This window comes from Mya arenaria, chromosome 3, assembly GCF_026914265.1.
Source record: "Mya arenaria isolate MELC-2E11 chromosome 3, ASM2691426v1".
NCBI lineage: Eukaryota > Metazoa > Mollusca > Bivalvia > Myida > Myidae > Mya > Mya arenaria.
This window is the reverse complement of record NC_069124.1, coordinates 66,726,455-66,749,590: the sequence shown is the minus strand read 5'-3', so window position 1 is coordinate 66,749,590 and position 23,136 is coordinate 66,726,455. Positions and strand designations below refer to the sequence as shown.

General features: G+C 38.0%; 2 protein-coding genes across 2 annotated transcripts; one reads left to right on the top strand and one right to left on the bottom strand.

The window, feature by feature from the left end:
* Positions 1-1,363: 1,363 nt before the first annotated feature.
* Positions 1,364-14,151, bottom strand: LOC128229347 (ribosome biogenesis protein WDR12 homolog). Its single transcript, XM_052941215.1, has 10 exons — positions 14,084-14,151; positions 13,288-13,373; positions 11,971-12,181; positions 10,470-10,585; positions 8,002-8,159; positions 5,770-5,815; positions 4,689-4,918; positions 3,808-3,913; positions 2,164-2,296; positions 1,364-1,546 (listed from the first exon to the last, which is right to left on the bottom strand). The coding sequence occupies exons 1-10, from the start codon at positions 14,131-14,133 to the stop codon at positions 1,399-1,401; spliced, it is 1,284 nt and encodes a 427-aa protein (XP_052797175.1). The 5' UTR covers positions 14,134-14,151; the 3' UTR covers positions 1,364-1,398.
* A 453-nt stretch (positions 14,152-14,604) lies between these two features.
* On the top strand, positions 14,605-16,602 carry LOC128226213 (uncharacterized). The gene is made up of 2 exons (XM_052936105.1): positions 14,605-15,016; positions 15,800-16,602. The coding sequence occupies exons 1-2, from the start codon at positions 14,605-14,607 to the stop codon at positions 16,600-16,602; spliced, it is 1,215 nt and encodes a 404-aa protein (XP_052792065.1).
* Positions 16,603-23,136: the final 6,534 nt, after the last annotated feature.

Sequence of the window (23,136 nt, the reverse complement as noted above, 5' to 3'; positions counted from 1 at the left end):
GCCGTAACTTTATAAGACCTTTACGTACTTGATTCTGCTTTATATACATGCTCTTTTTACACCCTTACATCTCAAGTTTGATACTTTTTATTTATGAAAAAACATCCCGTTTAAAACAAACAACAAATTTAAACACAAAGACAGTTTACAACTTATTTATAATAATTTTTTTCTAGATATTTAGTACAAACAACAGCATTATTCACATAAAAAACTGTTTTACACTTTAACATGTACATTGAATGTCACTGAAAAAATCAAGTTGCATAAAAAACTAAGTTCTTTCCACCGATATTACATAATAATGGATATAGAAATGTCACAGCATTTTTGTCTCTTTGTCAACAGATAGATTCAATCGGACATACCGTTATAAAATACGAAAATCTATCAAAGTTTTGCTAATTCTTTCAAACTTATTTTTTGACGCAATGGGAGCCGCCATATTGACAGTTGTGCCTAACTGTACGATGTTAAATCAATTTTCATTGGATAACTGCAACGAAATACTAAAATCAATTTTCATTGGATAACTGCAACGAAATACTAACGCTTCATTGGCTGACCATTTGCCGGCATACTTCGGTTTTAACCGTTAAGCATTAATCATGTCTGATATTTCGGATACTTTAAACTTTCGGACAGGCACACGTTCTTTCTATTAAAGTGGGGACAATATATTAGCAAAACATTAATGATGATTACACAAACACAGCTCTTGAGTTCCAAAATATAATGCTGAAGCCTGACATTAAAATACTGGACGGGAAATTTCAAAAGATTCAACTAACCGGTGTTTTTGTAAGTCTTTTTACAAAGACGACAAATGGCGATGTTCATATTCAAATTGTCCTTCGTCGGTGACAAATTCAGGGCGATCTTTTGAAATCCAAAGACCTTCCATACATAAGACTTAGTTTTGGATCCTGGATGATTAAATATCTCCGACTCTCTATTGCCGTCTGTTAGAGCGGCCATTTTGCATGCTTTCAGAGTTATTTCCCATTCGGAAATCTTCGTTCGTACCTGCGAGTATTCGTACTCGCTATCAACTCGGAGAAAACACAATCGATTATCGGAATCGGTTGGGCTTTTCTAGCCGTTAATCGATTATACCCCCTAATCGGCCCATCACTAAGCGATACTGATTACTTATCGCATCAGCCAAATCTGGAACATTGCAGCCTACTAAAAGAATGGAACATCATTCATTTGCCCAATGCATCTCAAATTCAGGGCTTAAGTATTCCTATTTGAAGATAGAAGATAAGATACCTCTTTTCATATAACGCAAAACTAACATAGATGTTTGACACATTGCAGGTATTTGTTATTCTAAAAATGTGAACAGAACTTAACAAGATCAAGTTGAAAATTTATTATAACACAAGTCATTCCTCAAGATTTCTTGCCAGCCACATCCTCATACTGGAATATCTTCAGCTGATTGTCAGCCCCTCCTGACAGCAACATGCTTGGTATCGACCAATCAACAGCCAAGATCTTGTCAGTGTGGCCAACCAGATTATAGAGGGGGGCCTTAGGGCTGAAAACATAAAAGTCTTTACAAATGCACAGGAGAAGCACACCACATTTATTATGACATATAACACTGTCGATTGTTTTATTATCGCAATTTTTTCCCACCATTTCATGATTTTGGTCAATTTCAAGAGGTTTTTAATTGTTCCACCATAATTTTATCAAAAGCAAACATTGTAAAACTGTTTTTCTCTTTGTACTAAATTCACATCATGTTTGAGCTTCAAGTATTCTACAGTAATTTTACAATATCACTACATTATGAAAGCAACATGTCTTTGTAACTAGTAAACTTGGAGAGAGAAATGGTATTCAAACGCAATTACCCTGTCAGAGTATTATTTTCCAAACAGCCCTTGATTAAATCCTTGGCTTTATTCATACCTAGCAGGCATATTTAAAACCAGTACTGTTTTCTTCCCTAAAGGAGGCTGTTCTAAGGTCTACATCATTTTATGGCTGTCCACTAAGGAAGGCTTAAGTCAGTTACCAATATTCGCGCTCCTGTTGCAATACCTTCAAACTCAAAATCATTACACTGCCAAACGTTTCCTTCCAGTGATGGAGCTACATAAAGGAACATTCAATCTTTAACAAATTAATCAAGCTGCAAACTGTTACCTTCTTTGGTCCCAGAGTTTCATGAGGTTGTCGTATGAGCCAGAGATGAACTGGTGTCGGTTGGTGGGCGACCAAGCCACACTGGACACCCAGCCCTGGTGGGACGTGTAGGTGCTCTTCACTATCGACCCATCTGTAACAAGTAGGAAGTATGATACATGTAAGCAATGGGTTATTAACTTAAAACTTTACTTATAAATGTCTTTAAGATGACTACAAGAGTTCCAATTTATTTATTTTTTCAGCAATAATTTCACTCAACACAAACATTTTTCTTTACTAAGCAGAACGTTCAATCTGATAATAAACACTCTCATATAATGCATTCATTGCTACAGTTATCCACATTATCCAGATATCTGGGCCCATATTCATGAACACCTTCATTCAGAGTTTGAGGCTCACAATTCAAATGTGCAATTTTAAATTTATACATGTATGTAAATTCATCTTTGCTACCTATACACCAAGTTTTATCACAATCCCTCAATGTTTACTGAAATTATTGGGCGGAAACAAATGTTTGAGGAATGCCTGTCCGCCTTACGACATCCTCATTCTTATAACCCAGTTTTCGATGAAAAAAGAGTCTGTAAAACCCTACTTTTTCGTGAATGTGACCAGAGGCCTTTGGATTGTAAAAATAGAGATGTTATGCCATAGAATTGTGAATTTACTACAGTATTTTTTCCATTATATAAACTGCTATACATGTCCCATTAAAAGAATGTAAACAGTATCCATGACACTTGTGATCTCAGTCATACAGGTATGAGTAGGCTCATGCGAGGTAAGCTGTAATGACAGTATCAGTGTTTAAGTCAGGTCAAATCAGCCTACAAAAACACTTGGAAAGAAAACAAGAGCTGTCAGAGAGATGGCGCGCTTGACTATTCCGCCGCTTTTAAGGGTTGAAAAGTTTTGGCAAAACATGCATGGATCACTGTAAAATTAGATCATATTTCATTGCAATATATGATGTAATTGCTGAGATATTAACATAAATAAGGTTACATTCAAAATTCCAATAATAAATGGCCATTATTTGCAAAATACAGTTATCAAACTTGGTTATTCAAGTAAGTTGGGTGGTCGAGAACCTTTTTATAAAGTCTCAATGCAATACATCAAGTAGTTGCTGAGATATTAACCTATGTGTGCTAATATGCATACCTCAACAAGAATTTCTAAGTCAAATAATAAAGGGCAATTATTTGCATAAAATGCAAACTAGAGTTATCTCACTTGGCTAATTAAATAGGTTGGATTGTTGAGTACCATTGTATTAGGTCTCAATGCAATACATCAAGAAGTTGATGAGATATTAACCTACGTGTGCTAACATACAAAACCTTAACCAGAATTTCTTAAGTCAAATAATAAAGGCCCATTATTTGTATTATATCCATATAAGTGTTACCTAACTTCATTCCTTTAGTATGTTAGATACATGTAGTTGGGAACACAAATCCAAAGTTTCAATGCAATAAATGATGTATTTACTGAGATAATGACTTAAAGGTGCTTTAATATATGCAAAACCTTAACCAAGGTCTGACGCCGATACTAGGGTGAGTAGTATAGCTCTCCATACTCTTCATACTATAATCAAGCTAAAAGTGGCAAACAACATAATTTTAATACCTGAACATCTTGGGTCCCATAAGCGCACATGTCGGTCTGCCGAACCTGTGACCAGAAGCCCATTGGCAGGAGAGTAGGAAACAGACAGGAATACCTTGTTCCCTTGCTGAAACAAACAGCCAGTTAGTGAGAAACATTGCTGACACAAGCAGCCAGTTAGTGAGAAACATTACTGAAACAGGCATCCAGTTAGTGAGAAACATTGCTGAAACAAGCAGCCAGTTAGTGAGAAACATTGCTGAAACAAGCAGCCAGCTAGTGAGAAACATTGCTGAAACCAGCAGCCAGTTAGTGAGAAACATTGCTGAAACAAGCAGCCAGTTAGTGAGAAACATTGCTGAAACAAGCAGCCAGTTAGTGAGAAACATTGCTGAAACAAGCAGCCAGTTATTGAGAAACATTGCTGACACAGCAAGATAGTGAGAAACATTGCTGAAACAAACAGCCAGTTAGTGAGAAACATTGCTGAAACAAACAGCAATTTAGTGAGAAACAGAGGTTTAAAATTGTCACACCATTATTTAATCAAAAACAAACATCGTTAAATTTGTTTTTGCTACATACTAAATTCACATCCTATTTGAGGTTAAAGCATTCTAAAGTTATTTAACAGTATCACTCCAAACGTTATGAAAGCAGAAATATGAATGCCCCTGAATGTCTTTGGAACTAGTAAACATGGATAGAGTAATGGTCTTCTGGTTAATAGAGAGTAAGTAAAGATAAATAACACTGCAAGCAGATGAAAACACATATCTGTTATTCTCAGTTGACAAACACATGACGATGCCAACACCAAGGCTAAAACAATAGAGAATACTTTTATGAAAAACACAAATATGAGAACAAATCACAAACCAACTTTAAAATCAAACACAGACCATTGTAGATTTCTGTTCTGCCTTCTCCAGGTCCCATAGTCGCAGGGTGTGGTCCCATGAGGCTGTGCACACTTCCTGGTCCCCGAGCCAGGTGACTCCTGATACCGCCTCTGTGTGCCCTGACAGGGTTAGAATAGGCACCCGGGTCTGAACTTTGGGGCCACTCGTCTTCTTTTTCTTAGCTGGTTTGTCTTCATCGTCACTAGGAGATTCCTCGGTTCTGTCTATCACTGAAATGTGTTTAACTAAGGATGTATTCAAGATCATGGTATTAGCATTGCAATGTCCTACTCACTTTTGATTTTACTAAAGCTATCCGCTGACAATGTGGTACCTCTTTTCTCCTCTCACTAAACATGCTCAGGATAGTAAGATAATGGCTGAGTTTAAGTGTAATTCTCTGTTTGCATTCTGCTGCAATAACAATTATCCGTAATTTATACCAGATGCGGATCATTTTTCAAGATAAACAATGGAAAGTAATTATGACAAAAAAATAGTTAGATATTGAACTTTAAATGTATGAGTACCCTAATTTTACTCATCAATATTTGAAATGTATAGACCAAATCTATTGTACTGGATTTGAGAAATCAGAATAACTAATATTCTGTAAGCCTACAATAATGGTAATCATAATGTGCTCATTATAGTAATTTGAAACAAGAGACCAGACTTTCCTCCTTATTTATAACAATGGGCATTTACAAGTTCAAGTTTCATATTTACCAAGCTGCAACTTTTAGAAAAATCTCACCTGTAGGTTGCTCAACTCAACTCAACTCTTGCTTATGATAGGATCAAGCTAAGCTACCTATTTCTGTTTTTATTTATATGTGTATTTTGTCTTCTTTTTAATTGTTTTGAGACGTTTATTGAAATTGTTTTAATAATGATAAGCTATGTTTTGGTTGATAAAATCAAGTTTAATTCAGTAATTTGGCTTCATAAAATGCAATACTTCAACCTGTTACACATATTAATAAGATATTACGAGACATTCGGCAAAAATCTAACATATTATTTGCCAACAATTACATGTTATCCATAAGGTAAAATTAACACTAAGAACAAACCATACCTGCGGACCACATCTTCAACATTTTGTCCCAAGAACCAGAGCAAAACTGCAAAAAGACAGGGTACATTTATTATGGTAAGACTTACATAAGTGCAATTTTTTCCTATTTATTTTTTGTCAATATCCATTACATATCAACTAGGAATACTTCCTTTAGTTTTAAGGTACATTTTAGATGCAACATGTTTTCCCTTACTATCTGTATAGTTTCAACACTCAAACAAGAGCTGTCGCAGTATGTGACGAATGCCCCCAAATGTGACATTGACCTATGAACAAGGTCAGTACATGAAAAGTTGATCTTGCCTTTACCTGTCAAATACATATGGCAAGTTATTTCAAAATGCCTCTGAACATAAACAAGAGCTGTCACAGTATGTGACGAATGCCCCCGAATGTGACATTGACCTATGAACAAGGTCAGTACATGAAAATTTGATCTCGCCTTTACGTGTCAAATACATATGGCAAGTTATTTTAAATTGCCTGTGAAGATAAAAAAATATCATCCATACTTGACAACCTTTACAGCCCGGACACTACAACTTATACTCTATGTCCTTATATATGCTGCATTCCATTGTGAATATACACCTAAGTGTGACCTTGACCTTAGAGGTAAGGACATGGGTCTTGCACGCGACCCATCGTCTTGGTATGTGGAACAAATGTAGCCAGTTATTTTAAAATCTATCCATACAAGGGAAAGTTACAGCCCAGACACGACAACCTATACTCTATGTCCTTATATGCAGCACTACATAGTGAATAAACACTAAGTGTGACCTTGACCTTAGAGATAAGGACAAGGGTCTTGCACATGACACGTCGTCTTGGTATGTGAACACATGTGGCAAGTTATTTTAAAATTTTGTCCATAAAAGGAAAGTTACAGCCCGGACACGACATCCTATACTCTTTGTCCTTATATGCAGCACTCCATTGTGAATAAACACTAAGTGTGACCTTGACCTAAGAGGTAGGGACACAGGTCTTGCACCCAACACGTTGTCTTGGTATGTTGAACACATGTGGCAAGTTATTTTAAAATCTGTCCATACAAAGGAAAGTTACAGCCCAGACACGACAACCTATACTCTATGTCCTTATATGCAGCACTCCATTGTGAATAAACACCTAAGTGTGACCTTGACCTTAGAGGTAGGGACACGGTTCTTGCACGCGACACGTCGTCTTGGTATGTCAAACACATGTGGCAAGTTATTTTAAAATCTGTCCATTCAAGGGGAAGTTACAGCCCGGACACGACAACCTATACTCTATGTCCTTATATGCAGCACTACATAGTGAATAAACACTAAGTGTGACCTTGACCTTAGAGATAAGGACAAGGGTCTAGCACATGACACGTCGTCTTGGTATGTGGAACACATGTGGCAAGTTATTTTAAAATTTGTCCATACAAGGAAAGTTACTGCCCGGACACGACAACCTATACTCTTTGTCCTTATATGCAGCACTCCATTGTGAATAAACACTAAGTGTGACCTTGACCTAAGAGGTAGGGACACGGGTCTTGCACCCGACACGTTGTCTTGACATGTTGAACACATGTGGCAAGTTATTTTAAAATCTGTCCATACAAAGGAAAGTTACAGCCCAGACACGACAACCTATACTCTATGTCCTTATATGCAGCACTCCATTGTGAATAAACACCTAAGTGTGACCTTGACCTTAGAGGTAGGGACACGGTTCTTGCACGCGACACGTCGTCTTGGTATGTCAAACACATGTGGCAAGTTATTTTAAAATCTGTCCATTCAAGGGGAAGTTACAGCCCGGACACGACAACCTATACTCTGTCCTTATATGCAGCATTCCATTGTGAATAAACACTAAGTGTGACCTTGACCTAAGAGGTAGGGACACGGTTCTTGCACGCGACATGTTGTCTTAGTATGCCGAACACATGTGGCAAGTTATTTCAAAATCTGCCCATACAAGGGAAAGTTACAGTCCGGACACGACAACCTATACTCTATGTCCTAATATGCAGCATTCCATTGTGAATAAACACCTAAGTGTGACCTTGACCTTAGAGGTAGGGACACGGTTCTTACACGCGTTATGTCGTCTTGGTATGCCGAACACATGTGGCAAGTTATTTTAGCCATACACACTGACGGACGGAAGGACGGACAGACGGATGGTGCGATTTTAATATGCCCACTTTCGGGGGCATAAAAATTCATTTCTGACAGTCCTAACCTTGTCCCCTGACTGGTTTACAGCAATACAGTCAACACTGGCAGCATGACCTCGACAACAGTGGACACAGTCTACCTCTCGCTTCCCCTCATCCCATTGCCATAGCAACACAGTCTGGTCATGTGATCCCGACAGAAAACTGCTCGACTTTCCTGGATCTGCATATGGTTTACTAAATGCATTTTGTATCTACATATCTGCACTTAAGTTCATAAGTGTACAACACACCTGTAAGCTGATACTAGTCCACAGCCCATGCTGGGCTCCAGCTGCTTAAAACTAAGTTTAATATAATGGCAAAAAAGTTTTCTTTTGAAAAGGAATCAGATGCATTTCTATCCTGCTGTTACTCTATCTTATGAACAGATAAAGGCCTGTCCGATAAAATTGTTCAATATCTTGGCAGTAGCACCCATGGGTCAAATGAATATGAGTTACATTGTTAATTGTGCTATGACTATGTATGAAAATTTATAGATGTTTGCCTTTTCAAATTTGATTGACTTCCCAGATTATCTAGTTGTTTTTTTTCTTTTTTATAAAAGCCATTTAAAAATTATTTATCAATCAGGTCAAGTCTTTTTACAGCACCTGTGTAACAATGCAACAAATGAAGCGTCATTTCATGATGCAGAAAACAGATTATATAACTAGGCTATCTTTAGAAACCATGTATATGTCCAGACATGGTACTAGTTTGGAAAAAAAGGACAAATTGGAAAAAAACATGGTTATACAAAAAACAAGAGCTGTCACAGAGACAGCGTGCTCAACTATTCCGCCGCTTTTCAATGTAAGGATTGAAACGTTTAGGCGAAACATGCATGGATCACTGTTAGATTAGATTTCAATGCAATACATGGCGTGCGGAGATATTAACATAAATGTGGTTCCATGCAAAATTTTAACGAGAATTTCTAAGTCTAATAATAAAGCGCCATTATTTGCAAAAAACAGTTATCTAACTTGGTTATTCAATTAAGTTGGGTGGTTGAATACCATTGTATAAAGTCTCAATGCAATACATCAAATAGTTGCTGAGATATTATCCTATGTGTGCTGACATGCAAGACCTTAACCAGAATTTCTAAGTCCCATAAAAAAGGGGCAAAAATTATATATTATGAAAGATAGAGTTATCTTACTTGATTTAATAAGAAGGTTAAATAGTTCGGAGCCTGTGTGTAAAGTTTCAATGCAATACATGATGTATTTGCTGAGGTATTGACTTAAGTTGTTACATGCAAAACCTTAACCAGAATTTCTATGTAGAATAAAAAGGGGCCATTATTTTAATTTAATGCAAACTGGAGTTATCTTACTTGGTTATTTAAGTAGATTGAATGGTTGAGTACCATTGTATAAAGTCTCAATGCAATCCATCCAGTAATTACTGAGATAATAACCTACTTGTGCTTACATGCAAAACCTTAACCAGAATGTCTAAGTCAAATAATAAAGGCCCATAATTAGCATTATATTCAAAAAAGTGTTATCTGGGAATACATATCTAATGTTTCAATGCAATACATGATATATTTGCTGAGATATTGACTTAAATGTGGTTACATGCAAAACCTTAACCAGAATTTCTAATTCAAATAATAAAGGGCAATTATTTTGCATTAAATGCAAATTAGAGTTACCTAACTTGGTTAATTAAGTAGGCTGGATGGTTGACTACCATTGTATAAAATCTCAATGCAATACCTCAAGAAGTTGCTGAGATATTAACCTATGTGTGCTTACACGCAAAACCTTAACCAAAATTTCTAAGTCAAATAATAGAGGGCAATTATTTGCATTAAATGCAAACTAGAGTTATCTAACTTGGTTATTTTAGTAGGTTGGATGATTGAGTACCATTGTATCAAGTATCAATGCAATACCTCAAGTAGTTGCTGAGATATTAACCTATGTCTGCTTACACGCAAAACCTTTACCAGAATTTCTAAGTCAAATAATAAAGGCCTATTATTTGCATTATATTTAAATAATTATTATCTAACTTCAATAATTTAGTATGTAAGATAGTTGGGAATACATATCCAAAGTTTCAATGCAATAACTGATGTATTGACTGAGATAATGACTTAAAGGTGCTTACATGCAAAACCTTAACCAAGGTGTGACGCCAACGCCGACGCCAGGGTGAGTAGTATAGCTCTCCTTATTCTTCGAATAGTCGAGCTAAAAATGGTAAAGGAGTTTGTTGTGGACAGAAACACAATCATCAACACTTAAGTTCAATGTTGAGAGGATTTGTGTAAAGTGATTTTAAAATCATTAATATCATTGGCGGTTTAAACAGCAGACACATAAATCTGAAAGAGAAGGGCTTAATCACGCATATGGTTAAAGTTGAAGGGGAGGTAATTCAGCAATGACTGAAGGTAGAATTTTGGGATTTTGCAAAGCAACAATAGGAGATCCCCCAATGAGAGTTTGAAATGAGAACTCTGATTTACCATGTTGTATCCATTTAACACACTTGACAGGTTGTGTATGACCAGGAATGGTAAGTAAGGCGTCACCCTTGGCTGACCACAGGTGCAGGGTGTTGTCATAGCTTCCACTTAAAATGCTGGAAAATAACAGAAATTGTCTCTTCAAGAATTATTATTTTTTAATAGGGATGGCAACGAGTAGTAAAATTAATACTCGAGTACTCGGACAATCGTTTGATCGAGTACTCGGGTACTCGATTAGTCGGAAAAATTGATTATGTGTTCGCAAAGACAAGATTGTGTATATATGTATCGTTAATGACGTATATTGTGCGTTGGTCGTATTATTGGTCATTTTCACCTTTAAAGTAAACTTTCATTACGTATTTTAACAAAAAATTATATAAAAAGAAAACAAATGTTGTTTCAGGCTTTTAATTTGTCTTATTTGTTTCATTTTATACAAGTTTGCACTGCAGAAATGAACAACAATCAGAATTACAATGAACGAAAATTAACAGCATATATAAAAATAGTGCACGAAATTCAATACGAAGTTCAGTTGTTCAGTTGTTTACTCTACAAATTATTATTTTTTAAATGATAGTTTTTCGTACTGTGTAATTCTTGTTAACCTCATCAATATTCATAATTCTTGATTTAAAATATCAACCAATCAATTGTGATAATCATTGCAAAAATAGTTAAAATACGCCCATTAAGAAATCAATTCTCGATACTCTTTCGCTCGTTAGCGTCCATTGTTTGGTGAAAGGTCTCTAATTGGTATGCAATAGGATTGTATAGGTGAAAGTACCGCTATCAAAACTTAGCTAATTGACATCAGTGCTAATTTGAAATAGGGGTCCTTTGTTGACAGTTTGCAACTATCACAACAACTGTCAACTAATTGATTGAGGTCAATTGTGTACACAGTGGGGATTAGAGGGACCGTAAATTGTCCTCTTGGCAACTAACCAGATCTGATATTTTGTCTGTAAATCGTGTATTTGGTGATTTTTATAGATTTTTTTTCTTTTTTTTTCAGAGTACTCGAGTAGCGATTTGGTACTCGAGTACTCGGACGTTCGATCGAGTACTCGTTGCCATCTTTATATTTTAACATTCATCACATTCATTAAATGATACATGTTTACATATATTTGTGTAAACATCTGTTGAACACAGTGGTACAGCCTAAATTTGTCATAAATACATCTATGGACAATAAAGGACATCTCAGAAAAGCAAAATTTTAACGGTGTTGTAAAAATGTTATTATACAAGCCTTTTATTTATAAGAATTATGGGAAAAAAGGAGCTACAGAAAATATTGATGCAACTGTCACAAATAGTATGTTCTTCAATCATGCACACTAATTTTTCAAAATTAGTTACATGTTAAACCCTTCAAAAGGGTTCTATGGTAATGTTAAACATTAAAAGTGTTTTTTGACAAATCTCATATGTATAATTGATAGTGATTAAATTGTTACTGAGAACTACGTTAATCTACATGTACCAGTTGTTTGCTGCATGTACACAGCTGACCCAGTCATCATGGTCAAGTGAATCTTCAGGACGAGGGGCTGGGTGCCTCTCAACATATTCTAACTCAGCAACTGTTTCCGTGGAAACTTCTTTCTGCTCTAAGTGTTTCTCAAGGCTCACTCTCAGGAACTCGCCGTCAATCAAGAAGTCAAAGTCTATGTCTACATCTTTGTCTACGTTTTCTAGAAGAAAGTTATTTTAAATAAAATAAAAAAAATCATAAAACAACAAATAAATGACAATTGAACTCCACATAGTGAATGAAGTTTCTTTACATATCATGATTTTTTTTTATGTCTGACCAAGGCATACATGCCCTATCCCCAGACGGGTTGAAAAATCCCCTGGAATTTCTATACATCCCCCCCACCCCCCGCAGGGAGATCAAAATCCTCCGGAGTAAAAATAAATTAAAAATTTTTGAGAGAGATTTTACTTCGGGCAATAATGACAAAGTGAAAACACAGTATGTGAGTGAAACTGAATGTAAAGAAACAACTCCACAAGGGTGAAATGACTGTTTAAAAAAGGTTTGATAAATGCCAAACGGAAACTTTTACAACAAGTGATCAGTTAATTTGTATTAATGATCAAAGGCAAAGAAATATTACTATTTTGGAAAAGGAAGAAATTAATATTTCTTCTTTTTATTCCATTCTCTTATTGCGTGAACGTCATCATAGCTGATAGTATTAAGCTGAATTTTTCAAAAGACTTTGGAGGAAGGTAAATTAAATTGAATTGCCCCGAAAACATATTTTTCCATTGACATATTTTGTTCTGCAAATGCATTACACTATGACATGACAGTGTATCATAAAACTATGATAAATCATGACATAAAATAATTCTGTATAATGAAAAAGCTACAGCTAAAGCTGTAGAGGTTTCCATAGCAAAATATATGTGAATACATTTTTTTTTGTACTTGCATCGTAAAATACTTTGAAATTTCGCCAACTTAGACCTTTTAAAAAAATACCACTGAATACTACCAAATTCCCCCTGAATTTCAGCCTTTCTGAACAAATCCACCTGAATTTTTTGCCATTTTATCATAACCTGTTTCCTCCTCAACCATTCTTGTTCAAAACCAGACTTGTATGCTAAATATACTGCCTTTTTCCACTTAAGTCTGTGAAGATTAATTAAAAAGCTAAATAAAAAAAGTGGACAAATCAAATCTAGATTGAACACCTCTTTGAAATATTCCCTTCCTTGGGTTTCATTTTATCTTTCTTTTCTGTTGTTGAAACTTTTAATGAAACAGTAAGCTTTCCATACTAACCCTTGATAAGTCCATTGATAAGGGAGCTCAGATCACCAGTATTAACTGTCACAGGAACAGAAAACGGTGTGTCTGGCACTGAGTATCTGGAAAAAATAAGAATCAAATTATGAACTGCCATGATGAAATTGAAATGGGAAACCTGTTTACAGCATGCTCATTTAGATTCAAAAAAAGGTATGACATTGTCTGCATATTGGCACCAGTTTGTGCCATCGCCATTAGTGTCCATTTAATTGAAGTTCTTGCCTTTCAAGGAAGCGCATACATATTATCATATACATACAAGAGCGGAAACAGTGTGGCCTATGTGTCAGTGTCAGTGATGAACATGCTTATTTACACTAAACTTCAATGAAACTTTGTTAAAACACTTAAAGCGGTGTAGCTTTACACATATAACTACGATTTAAACTATTTTTTCTCCTTCAGAAATGTATATTCTACATGTAACAAGTCAGTTTTGCCCAATTTGGATGTTGTCAATAACATAGTTACAAATTAAATACTACAATTCAGCTTCATTTGATTAAAAACAAACTCGAAATTAAGATGAATGCAGAATTATTGAAATATACTGAAGTCTTGAATTACGTCCAAATGCTTATTCATAGACTGCAGAGAAGGAAATGTAATGGAAGATTTCCACATATATATGTTGTAGGGGTCGCGAAAATGTATTACTACATTTATTATATTCTCTTCCGATGTATGACAAATTACAATGGACAAACAACAGTAATTTAAAAATACTTATATATTTTTTGTGATATTCTGTAACATATAAGATCCTAACTTTGATTGTTTGGTGAAAAATTTCACTTGGGCATGCGGTGTGTCTTCCATATTTTCGGTTACACTGCACTAAACAAATGGAGCAGACAACACTTTTCCGTACATCACTGAAGTTACCGCCCGAATTAAAATTTCAGCACGACATATATATTATTAAGTACCAGAAGAATTAAACCGTAGCCGAGGAATTAACAAACCTCAATGATATCAATACACATCAAAGAGAGCAGCATATTTAAAAAAAACAACAAAAAACTATTTTACCAAACCAAAGCATCATATTCACAAGTTTCAATTAATACAAAACCGATTAAAGTACAGTGTCATTGCGCATGGCCGTGTCATTCATTGCGGAAGAAAACACTAAAATACGTCTGTTTTAACATATTCAAAGTTCAATTTATGTGAAGGCTAGCTTCTCGTGTGGAATCATAATAAAATGTTTGTAAGTCTTTCGTCAAGCAAACCGGCCCAACCAAAACCATTGATGTCACAGCAACCTGACACAACCTACAACGCGGGATGTCAAAGCAACCCGGCACAACCTACACCGCGGTATGTCAAGCAACCCGGCACAACCTACACCGTCGGGATGTCAAGCAACCCGGCACAACCTACACCGTCGGGTGTCACATCAACCCGGAACAACCTACACCATCGGGAGTCACAGCAACCCGGCACAACCTACACCGTGGGGTGTCAAAGCAACCCGGCACAACCTATACCGTCGGGTGTCACATCAGCCCGGAACAACCTACAACGCGGGATGTCAAGCAACCCGGCACAACCTACACCGTCGGGTGTCACATCAACCATGACCAACCTACACCGTCGGGCGTAACAGCAACCGACACAACATACACTACCAGGTGTCCTAGCAACCCGGCATTACCTACACCGAGGGGTGTCACAGCAGCCCGGCACAACATTAACCGTAGGTTGTCACAGCAACCCGACACAATCTACAACGTCGAATGTCATAGTAACCCGGTATAACATTCACTGCGGGGTGCTACAAGAACCAGGCACAACCTACATCGCGGGGTGTCATACCAACCCGGCACAATTTACACCGCAGGTACGTGTAGTAGCAACCCGGTACAACATCTCCGGTTGTTATAGCAACCCGGCACAACCTACACAGCTGGGTGCCACAACAACCCGGCACAACCTATACCGTCGGTTGTCACAGAAACTCGACACAACCTACAACGTCGAGTGTTATAGTAACCCGGTATAACCTTCACCGCAGGGTGACACAATAAACCGGCGCAACCTGCATCGCCGGTTGTCATAGCAACCCGACACAACCTACACAGCTGGGTGCCGCAACAACCCGACACAACATACACCGTCGGTTGTCACAGCAACCCGGCACAACCTACACCTCGGGGTGTTGTAGCAACCCGGCACAACCTACAGTGCAGGGTGTCACAGCAGCCCGGCACAACCTACACCGTCGGTTGTCACAGCAAACCGACACGACCTACACCTCGGGGTGTTGTAGCAACCCGGCATAACCTACACCGTCGGGTGTCACAGCAACCCGGCAAAACCTACAACGCGATGAGTCAGAACAACCAGGCACAACCTACAGCGCAGTGTGTCACAGCAACCCGGCACAACCTACACCGCGGGGTGTCACAACAACCTGGCACTACTTTCACCGCGGGGTGTCAAAGCAAGCCGTGAAAATCTACATCGCGCGGTAACACAGCAACCTGGCACTACCTACACCGCGGGGGTCACAGCAACCCTGCACAACCTACACCGTCGGGTGCCAAAGTAACCCTGCACAACCTACACCGTCGGGTTACACAGCAGTCTTGCACAACCTACACCGTCGGGTTTTACAGCAGTCTTGCACAACCTACACCGTCGGGTTTTACAGCAGTCTTGCACAACCTACACCGTCGAGTTTTACAGCAGTCTTGCACAACCTACACCGTCGGGTTTTACAGCAGTCTTGCACAACATACATCGTCGGGTGCCACAACGACTCGGCACAACCTTCACCGTGGGATGTCAGAACAACCCGGCACAACCTACACCGGCGGGTATCACAGCAACCTGGCACTACCTACACCGCGGGGTGTCAAAGCAAGCCGTGAAAACCTACATCGCGCGGTAACACAGCAACCTGGCACTACCTACACCACGGGGATCACAGCAACCCGGCACAACCTACACCGGCGGGTATCACAGCAGCCTGGTATAATCTACACCGCGATGTGTCACAGCAACCCGACACAACATACACCGCGAAGTGTCACACAGCAACCCGACACAACCTACACCGAGGGGTGTCACAGCAAACCGGCACAGCCTACACAGCGATGTGTCACAGCAACCCGACACAACCTACACAGCGATGTGTCACAGCAACCCGACACAACCTACACAGCGATGTGTCACAGCAACCCGACACAACCTTCACCGCGAGTTGCCACAGCAACCCGGCACAACCTACACCGGGGGTGTCGCAGCAACCCTGCACAGCCTGAATATAATAAAACATGATTTATAAATTATATAAATGGCGACCAAGATACGAAAGGAGTTATATCAGTCATAGACCACGTAAACTCACGCTTATTTATTTATTTTTAGACATGTTTACTCTGTCTATCTGAACAAGCTTAATTATATTGTTCAAAATTAAAGTTATATTATTATCTATTCCATAACGTCAGATTTCTGTTGTATATTTCATATACGTAAATGATTTGACGTTGGGTGTCGAAGGATCTAGGAGATCTTGGAACCATGCCCGCTTACCCTAGGTTAAATCTGCTACAGGGTTTCGTTACTCTTCCCGAAAAAAATATGTTTGTATTGTTGCCATATTGAAATGAACCTCGTTATAATACTGTCATTGATGTTTGTTTCTTTTTGTATAGAATCTGAAGCCAATTTGCTATATGTATGGAACCCGGTGTACCGATAATACCGCCTAAAATGTCAACGGATCTCCTTCAGAAAATGGCAGCTGATTTCATTTAATTCCATGCCTATTTTAACATTTATTATGCGCTTTGGTTAACAATTTCCCTCATTTTGTATCTCGATCTGTCCAAAAGTGGCTGGTAATTTGCGTCATACATATCATTTATGATGAAAGAAAGTGTGATCTAGGTCAGTAGTTACAAACGAGATACCTGGCAATAAATTAGTTTCAACATCAACCTTAAACACAAACTAAGGCTGACCTTTTTTTACCGCATGTTGTAGAATAAATAACGACTGATTTCATACTTTTGATAACATGATAAAACTGTCAATTATAATAGATAAGCAATTTCGCAATATATCTTATGATTCCATGTATTTTCATACTTTTAAAACTCAGTCATCATATAGACCCACAACTTTGCAAATATACGAATATACATATTTTGCAGACGACATTATTCAGACGATCAATAAAGAAAGTAGTACCATGGCTTGGCAAAACGTCTTCCTGAATGACATCCATAAAAGTTCTCGCTGACACGGAGGTCGGTCATAGTGACTGATAGGAGCCGCTCTAAATAAAATGTTAGCAATCTTCGTCCATTATCACTTGTTGTTTACAAACAAATTTGACCCTTCGTTCCCTTTTATCTCACACGATGATAATATAGTCACACCATACATTGTGTAATGTACATGTAAATACTTCAGTAGTGTCACATTCGTTCCATTTTCAACATATGTTATCATGAACATGTTCTCCTTATATGGCATTGCGACATTCGTGTCCTCAGGTAGTCAGATTTTGAAATCACGAACACGTATTGCTGATAATAATATAGGTCTTCAAAGTCCACACTTATGACCAGAAGTATCGTTTAAAAAGGTATTCGTGGTAATCCAGCGGGGTGACAAGTGTCCGGAATGGTTTGAATGTTTTACATGTAATAGAGTCTGTTTTGGGTTTAATTGTTGTTGGGTAGTTCCTGAGTCGTTGCAGATTTTGAAAGGAATATCATAACCATCGGCATCGCAGAAACACAGAGTATTGCAATGTTTGACTATTAAACACGTGTTATTTTTCAACACAGAAATGTTTTCTTCCTTAAATTCCTTAAACTCCAAATTAAAAAGGTAACGAAACGCCATGTTATGTATTATTAGATTTATTGTAGGGAGTCAATCTATTTGACCAACAGGTACAGAGTTCTTGAGAACAGTCGTTTAGACTATAATAATCGATGTAGTTAGCCAGTTTTCTTGTGACTCGCAATCATGAAATCGCTCCTATTAAATATAAAATATCAACTTTAATAATATCATACTAATACAACTTCATACTACTTTCATTTCACTAGTAAGAATTGCCTTCATTACCTAAACGGATAGCATATATACTTATATGTATTAAATGCAGTCGCGGTATGATTCCAAAATTATACAACTTTTAAATAATATGTGATTAGGCCAAAAAAAAAATGTTTGTTTAGGGTAACCTTCCCAAAATTTCTAGGTAGGGTAGGTAGGGATTTTTTTTTATTTGTTGTTTTCAAATCTGTCGTAAGTTCAGAGTGTTTTCTTGCACATGGCAGTCTTTCCTACATTACTGTCATTGCCTGACTTTGTTTTATCATATAAACAATAATTCTGATTAAAATCTGCATTTATCCGCACTTCGTAACTCTCTATTCGCTAACGAATATTTTTTTGCTCAGAAACGGAAAAAAATAGTTAAGGTCAGCGCATTTTTATAGGTAGGTCGGGTTACCCGAAACGGACTTATTTTTTTAGGCCTTACCAGGCATGCCGCGTCATTTAAACTATGAACAGTGTGTCACAACTTTTAATGCTGCTAAATATTTTTGTCATTGTGCTGTCGGTCAACTAGGCTAGACGTACCATGAATTGGGAACGCTGAGGTCATTTGCAGTTTAAACTACTAGTATATAGTACCCGATGAATTCCTCAACACCAAAACGCATTATGAACCGACGATTATAGAATGAAAACTTGAAACATTGACCAGGATTACGACTGTTATGCAATTTTGCGGTGGCTTAAGTAATAAAGTTTTTCATGATATCATGAAGTGTGATTTCGATAATGTTTCAAGAGTTTACAGAAAAGGAAATATTACTAAAAGGCACTCGACATGAAAGTTCTTGAGAAAGCCGATCGACCGTCACATTTGTGAACGTACTTTCGTAGGAATCGTTAGCCCACATGAATGAAGCAGGAAAGGAGTCAATCTGTTGCACAAGCTAAAATTATAACATGATATCGATCAGCCTGATCTGCTCAACAACCTCTATTCCTACGCATTTTTTGCTCTTTCCCAGTCTCCAGTGGCGCTCCTCTTATTTGAACTGGAGTTACTTTCTATATTTGGTTTGTTAATTGGATTGTCTCCCTATTTGGCATTTTAATATGCCTGTTTTAGTTGGAGACTAGTTCTAAAAGGAATGTGATTGTATCAGAACCGCTTGCATGTTCGTTCGTCCCCTGCCCGTGCGTATCATAGGGGGTTTATAACATACCCTGCAAGGATAACAAGTTTATTTCTTTATTTGATATTATAACAATTAGCTGGTCTTACGAAAGAAAAGAGTTTTAACTTAAGGAAATACAAGGTCACATGCTACATGTATTTGAATGTGACTGCTCGTGGAACCAGTAACTTAATTCGCACTCCGACAACTCTGAATAATGGCATTCGCCAAAAAAGAATATCCTGTATATCAAGAATGACCATTAACTATAAACACAATAATTATATGAGTTCTGACTCCATCTATATGCTAGTATTTACTACTGACTCCACATACTCCGTAACTAAGTCATACTAGTGACTCCACATAATCGGTAACTAAGACATACTAGAGACTCCACATACTCGGTAACTAAGACATACTAGTGACTCCATATACCCGGGAACTAAGACACACTAGACACTCCACATACTCGGTAACTAAGACATACTAGAGATTCCACATACTCGGTTACTAAGACATACTATTGACTCCACATACTCCGTAACTAAGACATACTATTGACTCCACATACTCCGTAACTAAGTCATACTAGTGACTCCACATACTCCGTAACTAAGTCATACTAGTGACTCCACATACTCGGTTACTAAGACATACTAGAGACTCCACATACTCGGTTACTAAGACATACTAGTGACTCCACATACTCCGTAACTAAGTCATACTAGTGACTCCACATACTCGGTTACTAAGACATACTAGAGACTCCACATACTCGGTTACTAAGACATACTAGTGACTCCACATACACCGTAACTAGGTCATACTAGTGACTCCACATACTCGGTCACTAAGACATACTAGAGACACCACATACTCGGTAACTAAGACATACTAGTGACTCCACATACTCCGTAGCTAAGTCATACTAGTGTCTACACATACTCGGTCACTAAGACATACTAGAGACACCACATACTCGGTCACTAAGACATACTAGTGATTCCACATACTCGGTCACTAAGACATACTAGAGACTCCACATACTCGGTCACTAAGACATACTAGAGACACCACATACTCGGTCACTAAGACATACTAGTGTCTACACATACTCGGTCACTAAGACATACTAGTGTCTACACATACTCCGTAGCTAAGTCATACTAGTGTCTACACATACTCGGTCACTAAGACATACTAGAGACTCCACATACTCGGTCACTAAGACATACTAGAGACACCACATACTCGGTCACTAAGACATACTAATGATTCCACATACTCGGTCACTAAGACATACTAGAGTCCCACATACTCGGTCAATAAGACATATTAGAGACTCCACATACTCGGTCAGTAAGACATACTAGAGACACCACATACTCGGTAACCAAGTCATACTAGTGACTCCACATACTCGGTCACTAAGACATACTAGAGACTCCACATACTCGGTCACTAAGACACACTAGTGACTCCACATACTCGGTAACTAAGACATACTAGTGACTCCACATACTCGGTCACTAAGACATACTAGGGACTCCACATACTCGGCACTAAGTCATACTAGTGACTCCACATACTCCGTAACTAAGTCATACTAGTGACTCCACATACTCCGTAACTAAGTCATACTAGTGACTCCACATACTCGATAACTAAGACATACTAGTGACTCCACATACTCCGTAACTAATTCATACTAGTGACTCCACATACTCTGTAACCAAGTCATACTAGAGACTCCAAATACTCGGTAACTAAGACATGCTAGTGGCTCCACATACCCGGGAACCAAGTCATACTAGAGACTCCAAATACTCGGTAACTAAGACATACTAGTGACTCCACATATCCGGGAACAAATACAAACTAGAGACTCCACTTACTCGGTAACTAAGACATACTAGTGACTCCACATACTCCGTAACTAATTCATACTAGAGTCTCCACTTACTCGGTAGCTAAGACATATTAGTGACCCCACATACTCCGTAACTAAGTCATACTAGTGACTCCACTTACTCCGTAACTAAGTCATACTAGGTACTCCACATACTCGGTAACTAAGACATACTATTGACTCCACATACTCCGTAGCGTAACTTAGTCATACGAGTGACTCCACATACTCTGTAACTAAGTCATACTAGTGACTCAACTTACTCCGTAACTAATTAATACTAGTGACTCCACATACTCGGTAACTAAGACATACAAGTGACTCCACATACTCTATAACTAAGTCATACTAGTGACTCCACATAGTCGGTAACTAAGACATACTAGAGACTCCACATACTCGGTCACTAAGACATACTATTGACTCCACATACTCCGTAACATAACTAAGTCATACTAGTGACTCAACATACTCCGTAACGTAACTAAGTCATACTAGTGACTCCACATACTCGGTAACTAAGTCATATTAGTGACTCCACATACTCGGTAACTAAGACATACAAGTGACTCCACATACTCTGTAACTAAGTCATACTAGTGACTCCACATACTCCGAAACTAAGTCATGCTAGTGCCTCCACACCCTCGGTAACTAAGACATACTAGTGACTCCATATACCCGGGAACTAAGACATACTAGTGACTCCATATACTCGTGAACTAATACATCATAGATACTTCACATACTCCAGGAACTAAGACATACTAGAGACTCCACATACTCGGGAACTAAGACATACTAGTGACTCCACATACTCGGGAACTAAGACATACTAGTGACTCCACATACTCCGGAACTAAGACATACTAGTGACTTCACATACTCGGGAACTAAGACAAACTAGAGACGCCATATACTCGGGAACTAAGTCATACTAGTGACTCTACATACTCGGGAACTAAGACACTAGTGACTCCATATACTCGGGATTTAAGACATACTAGTGACTCAAAATTCTCTTGAACTAAGACATACTAGTGACCCCACATACTCGGGTACTAAGACATACTAGTGTTTACTAGTGACTCCATATACTCAGGAACTAAGACATACTAGTGTTTACTACTGACTCCATATACATGGTAACTAAGTCATACAAGACGCACTAGTGTTTACAAGTGACTCCATATACTCGGAAACTTAGACATGCTAGTGTTTACTACTGACTCCATATACATGGTAACTAAGTCATACAAGACGCACTAGTGTTTACAAGTGACTCCATATACTCGGGAACTAAGACATACTAGTGTTTGCTACTGACTCCATATACATGGTAATTAAGCCATACTTGACGCACTAGTGTTTACTAATGACTCCATCTACTCGGGAACTAAGACATGCTAGTGTTTACTACTGACTCCATATACATGGTAACTAAGTCATACAAGACGCACTAGTGTTTACTAGTGACTCCATATACTCAGGAACTAAGACATGCTAGTGTTTACTACTGACTCCATATACATGGTAATTAAGCCATACTTGACGCACTAGTGTTTACTAATGACCCCATCTACTCGGGAACTAAGACATACTTGTGTTTACTACTGATTCCATATACATGGTAACTAAGTCATACAAGACGCACTAGTGTTTACAAGTGACTCCATATACTCGGGAACTAAGACATACTTG

What these genes read in the sequence shown, in the direction of transcription:
- LOC128229347 (XM_052941215.1), bottom strand. Translation starts at nt 14,133, where the DNA reads ATGGAAGACACACCGCATGCCCAAGTGAAATTTTTCACCAAACAATCA. An exon ending in GTTGAAGATGTGGTCCGCAG is followed by an intron (nt 4,919 to 5,769) that starts GTATGGTTTGTT and finishes AACACATTTCAG; the next exon opens with TGATAGACAGAACCGAGGAA. An exon ending in AAACTCTGGGACCAAAGAAG is followed by an intron (nt 1,547 to 2,163) that starts GTAACAGTTTGC and finishes TTATGTTTTCAG; the next exon opens with CCCTAAGGCCCCCCTCTATA.
- LOC128226213 (XM_052936105.1), top strand. Translation starts at nt 14,605, where the DNA reads ATGTCAAAGCAACCCGGCACAACCTACACCGCGGTATGTCAAGCAACC. An exon ending in AGCCCGGCACAACATTAACC is followed by an intron (nt 15,017 to 15,799) that starts GTAGGTTGTCAC and finishes GCGGTAACACAG; the next exon opens with CAACCTGGCACTACCTACAC.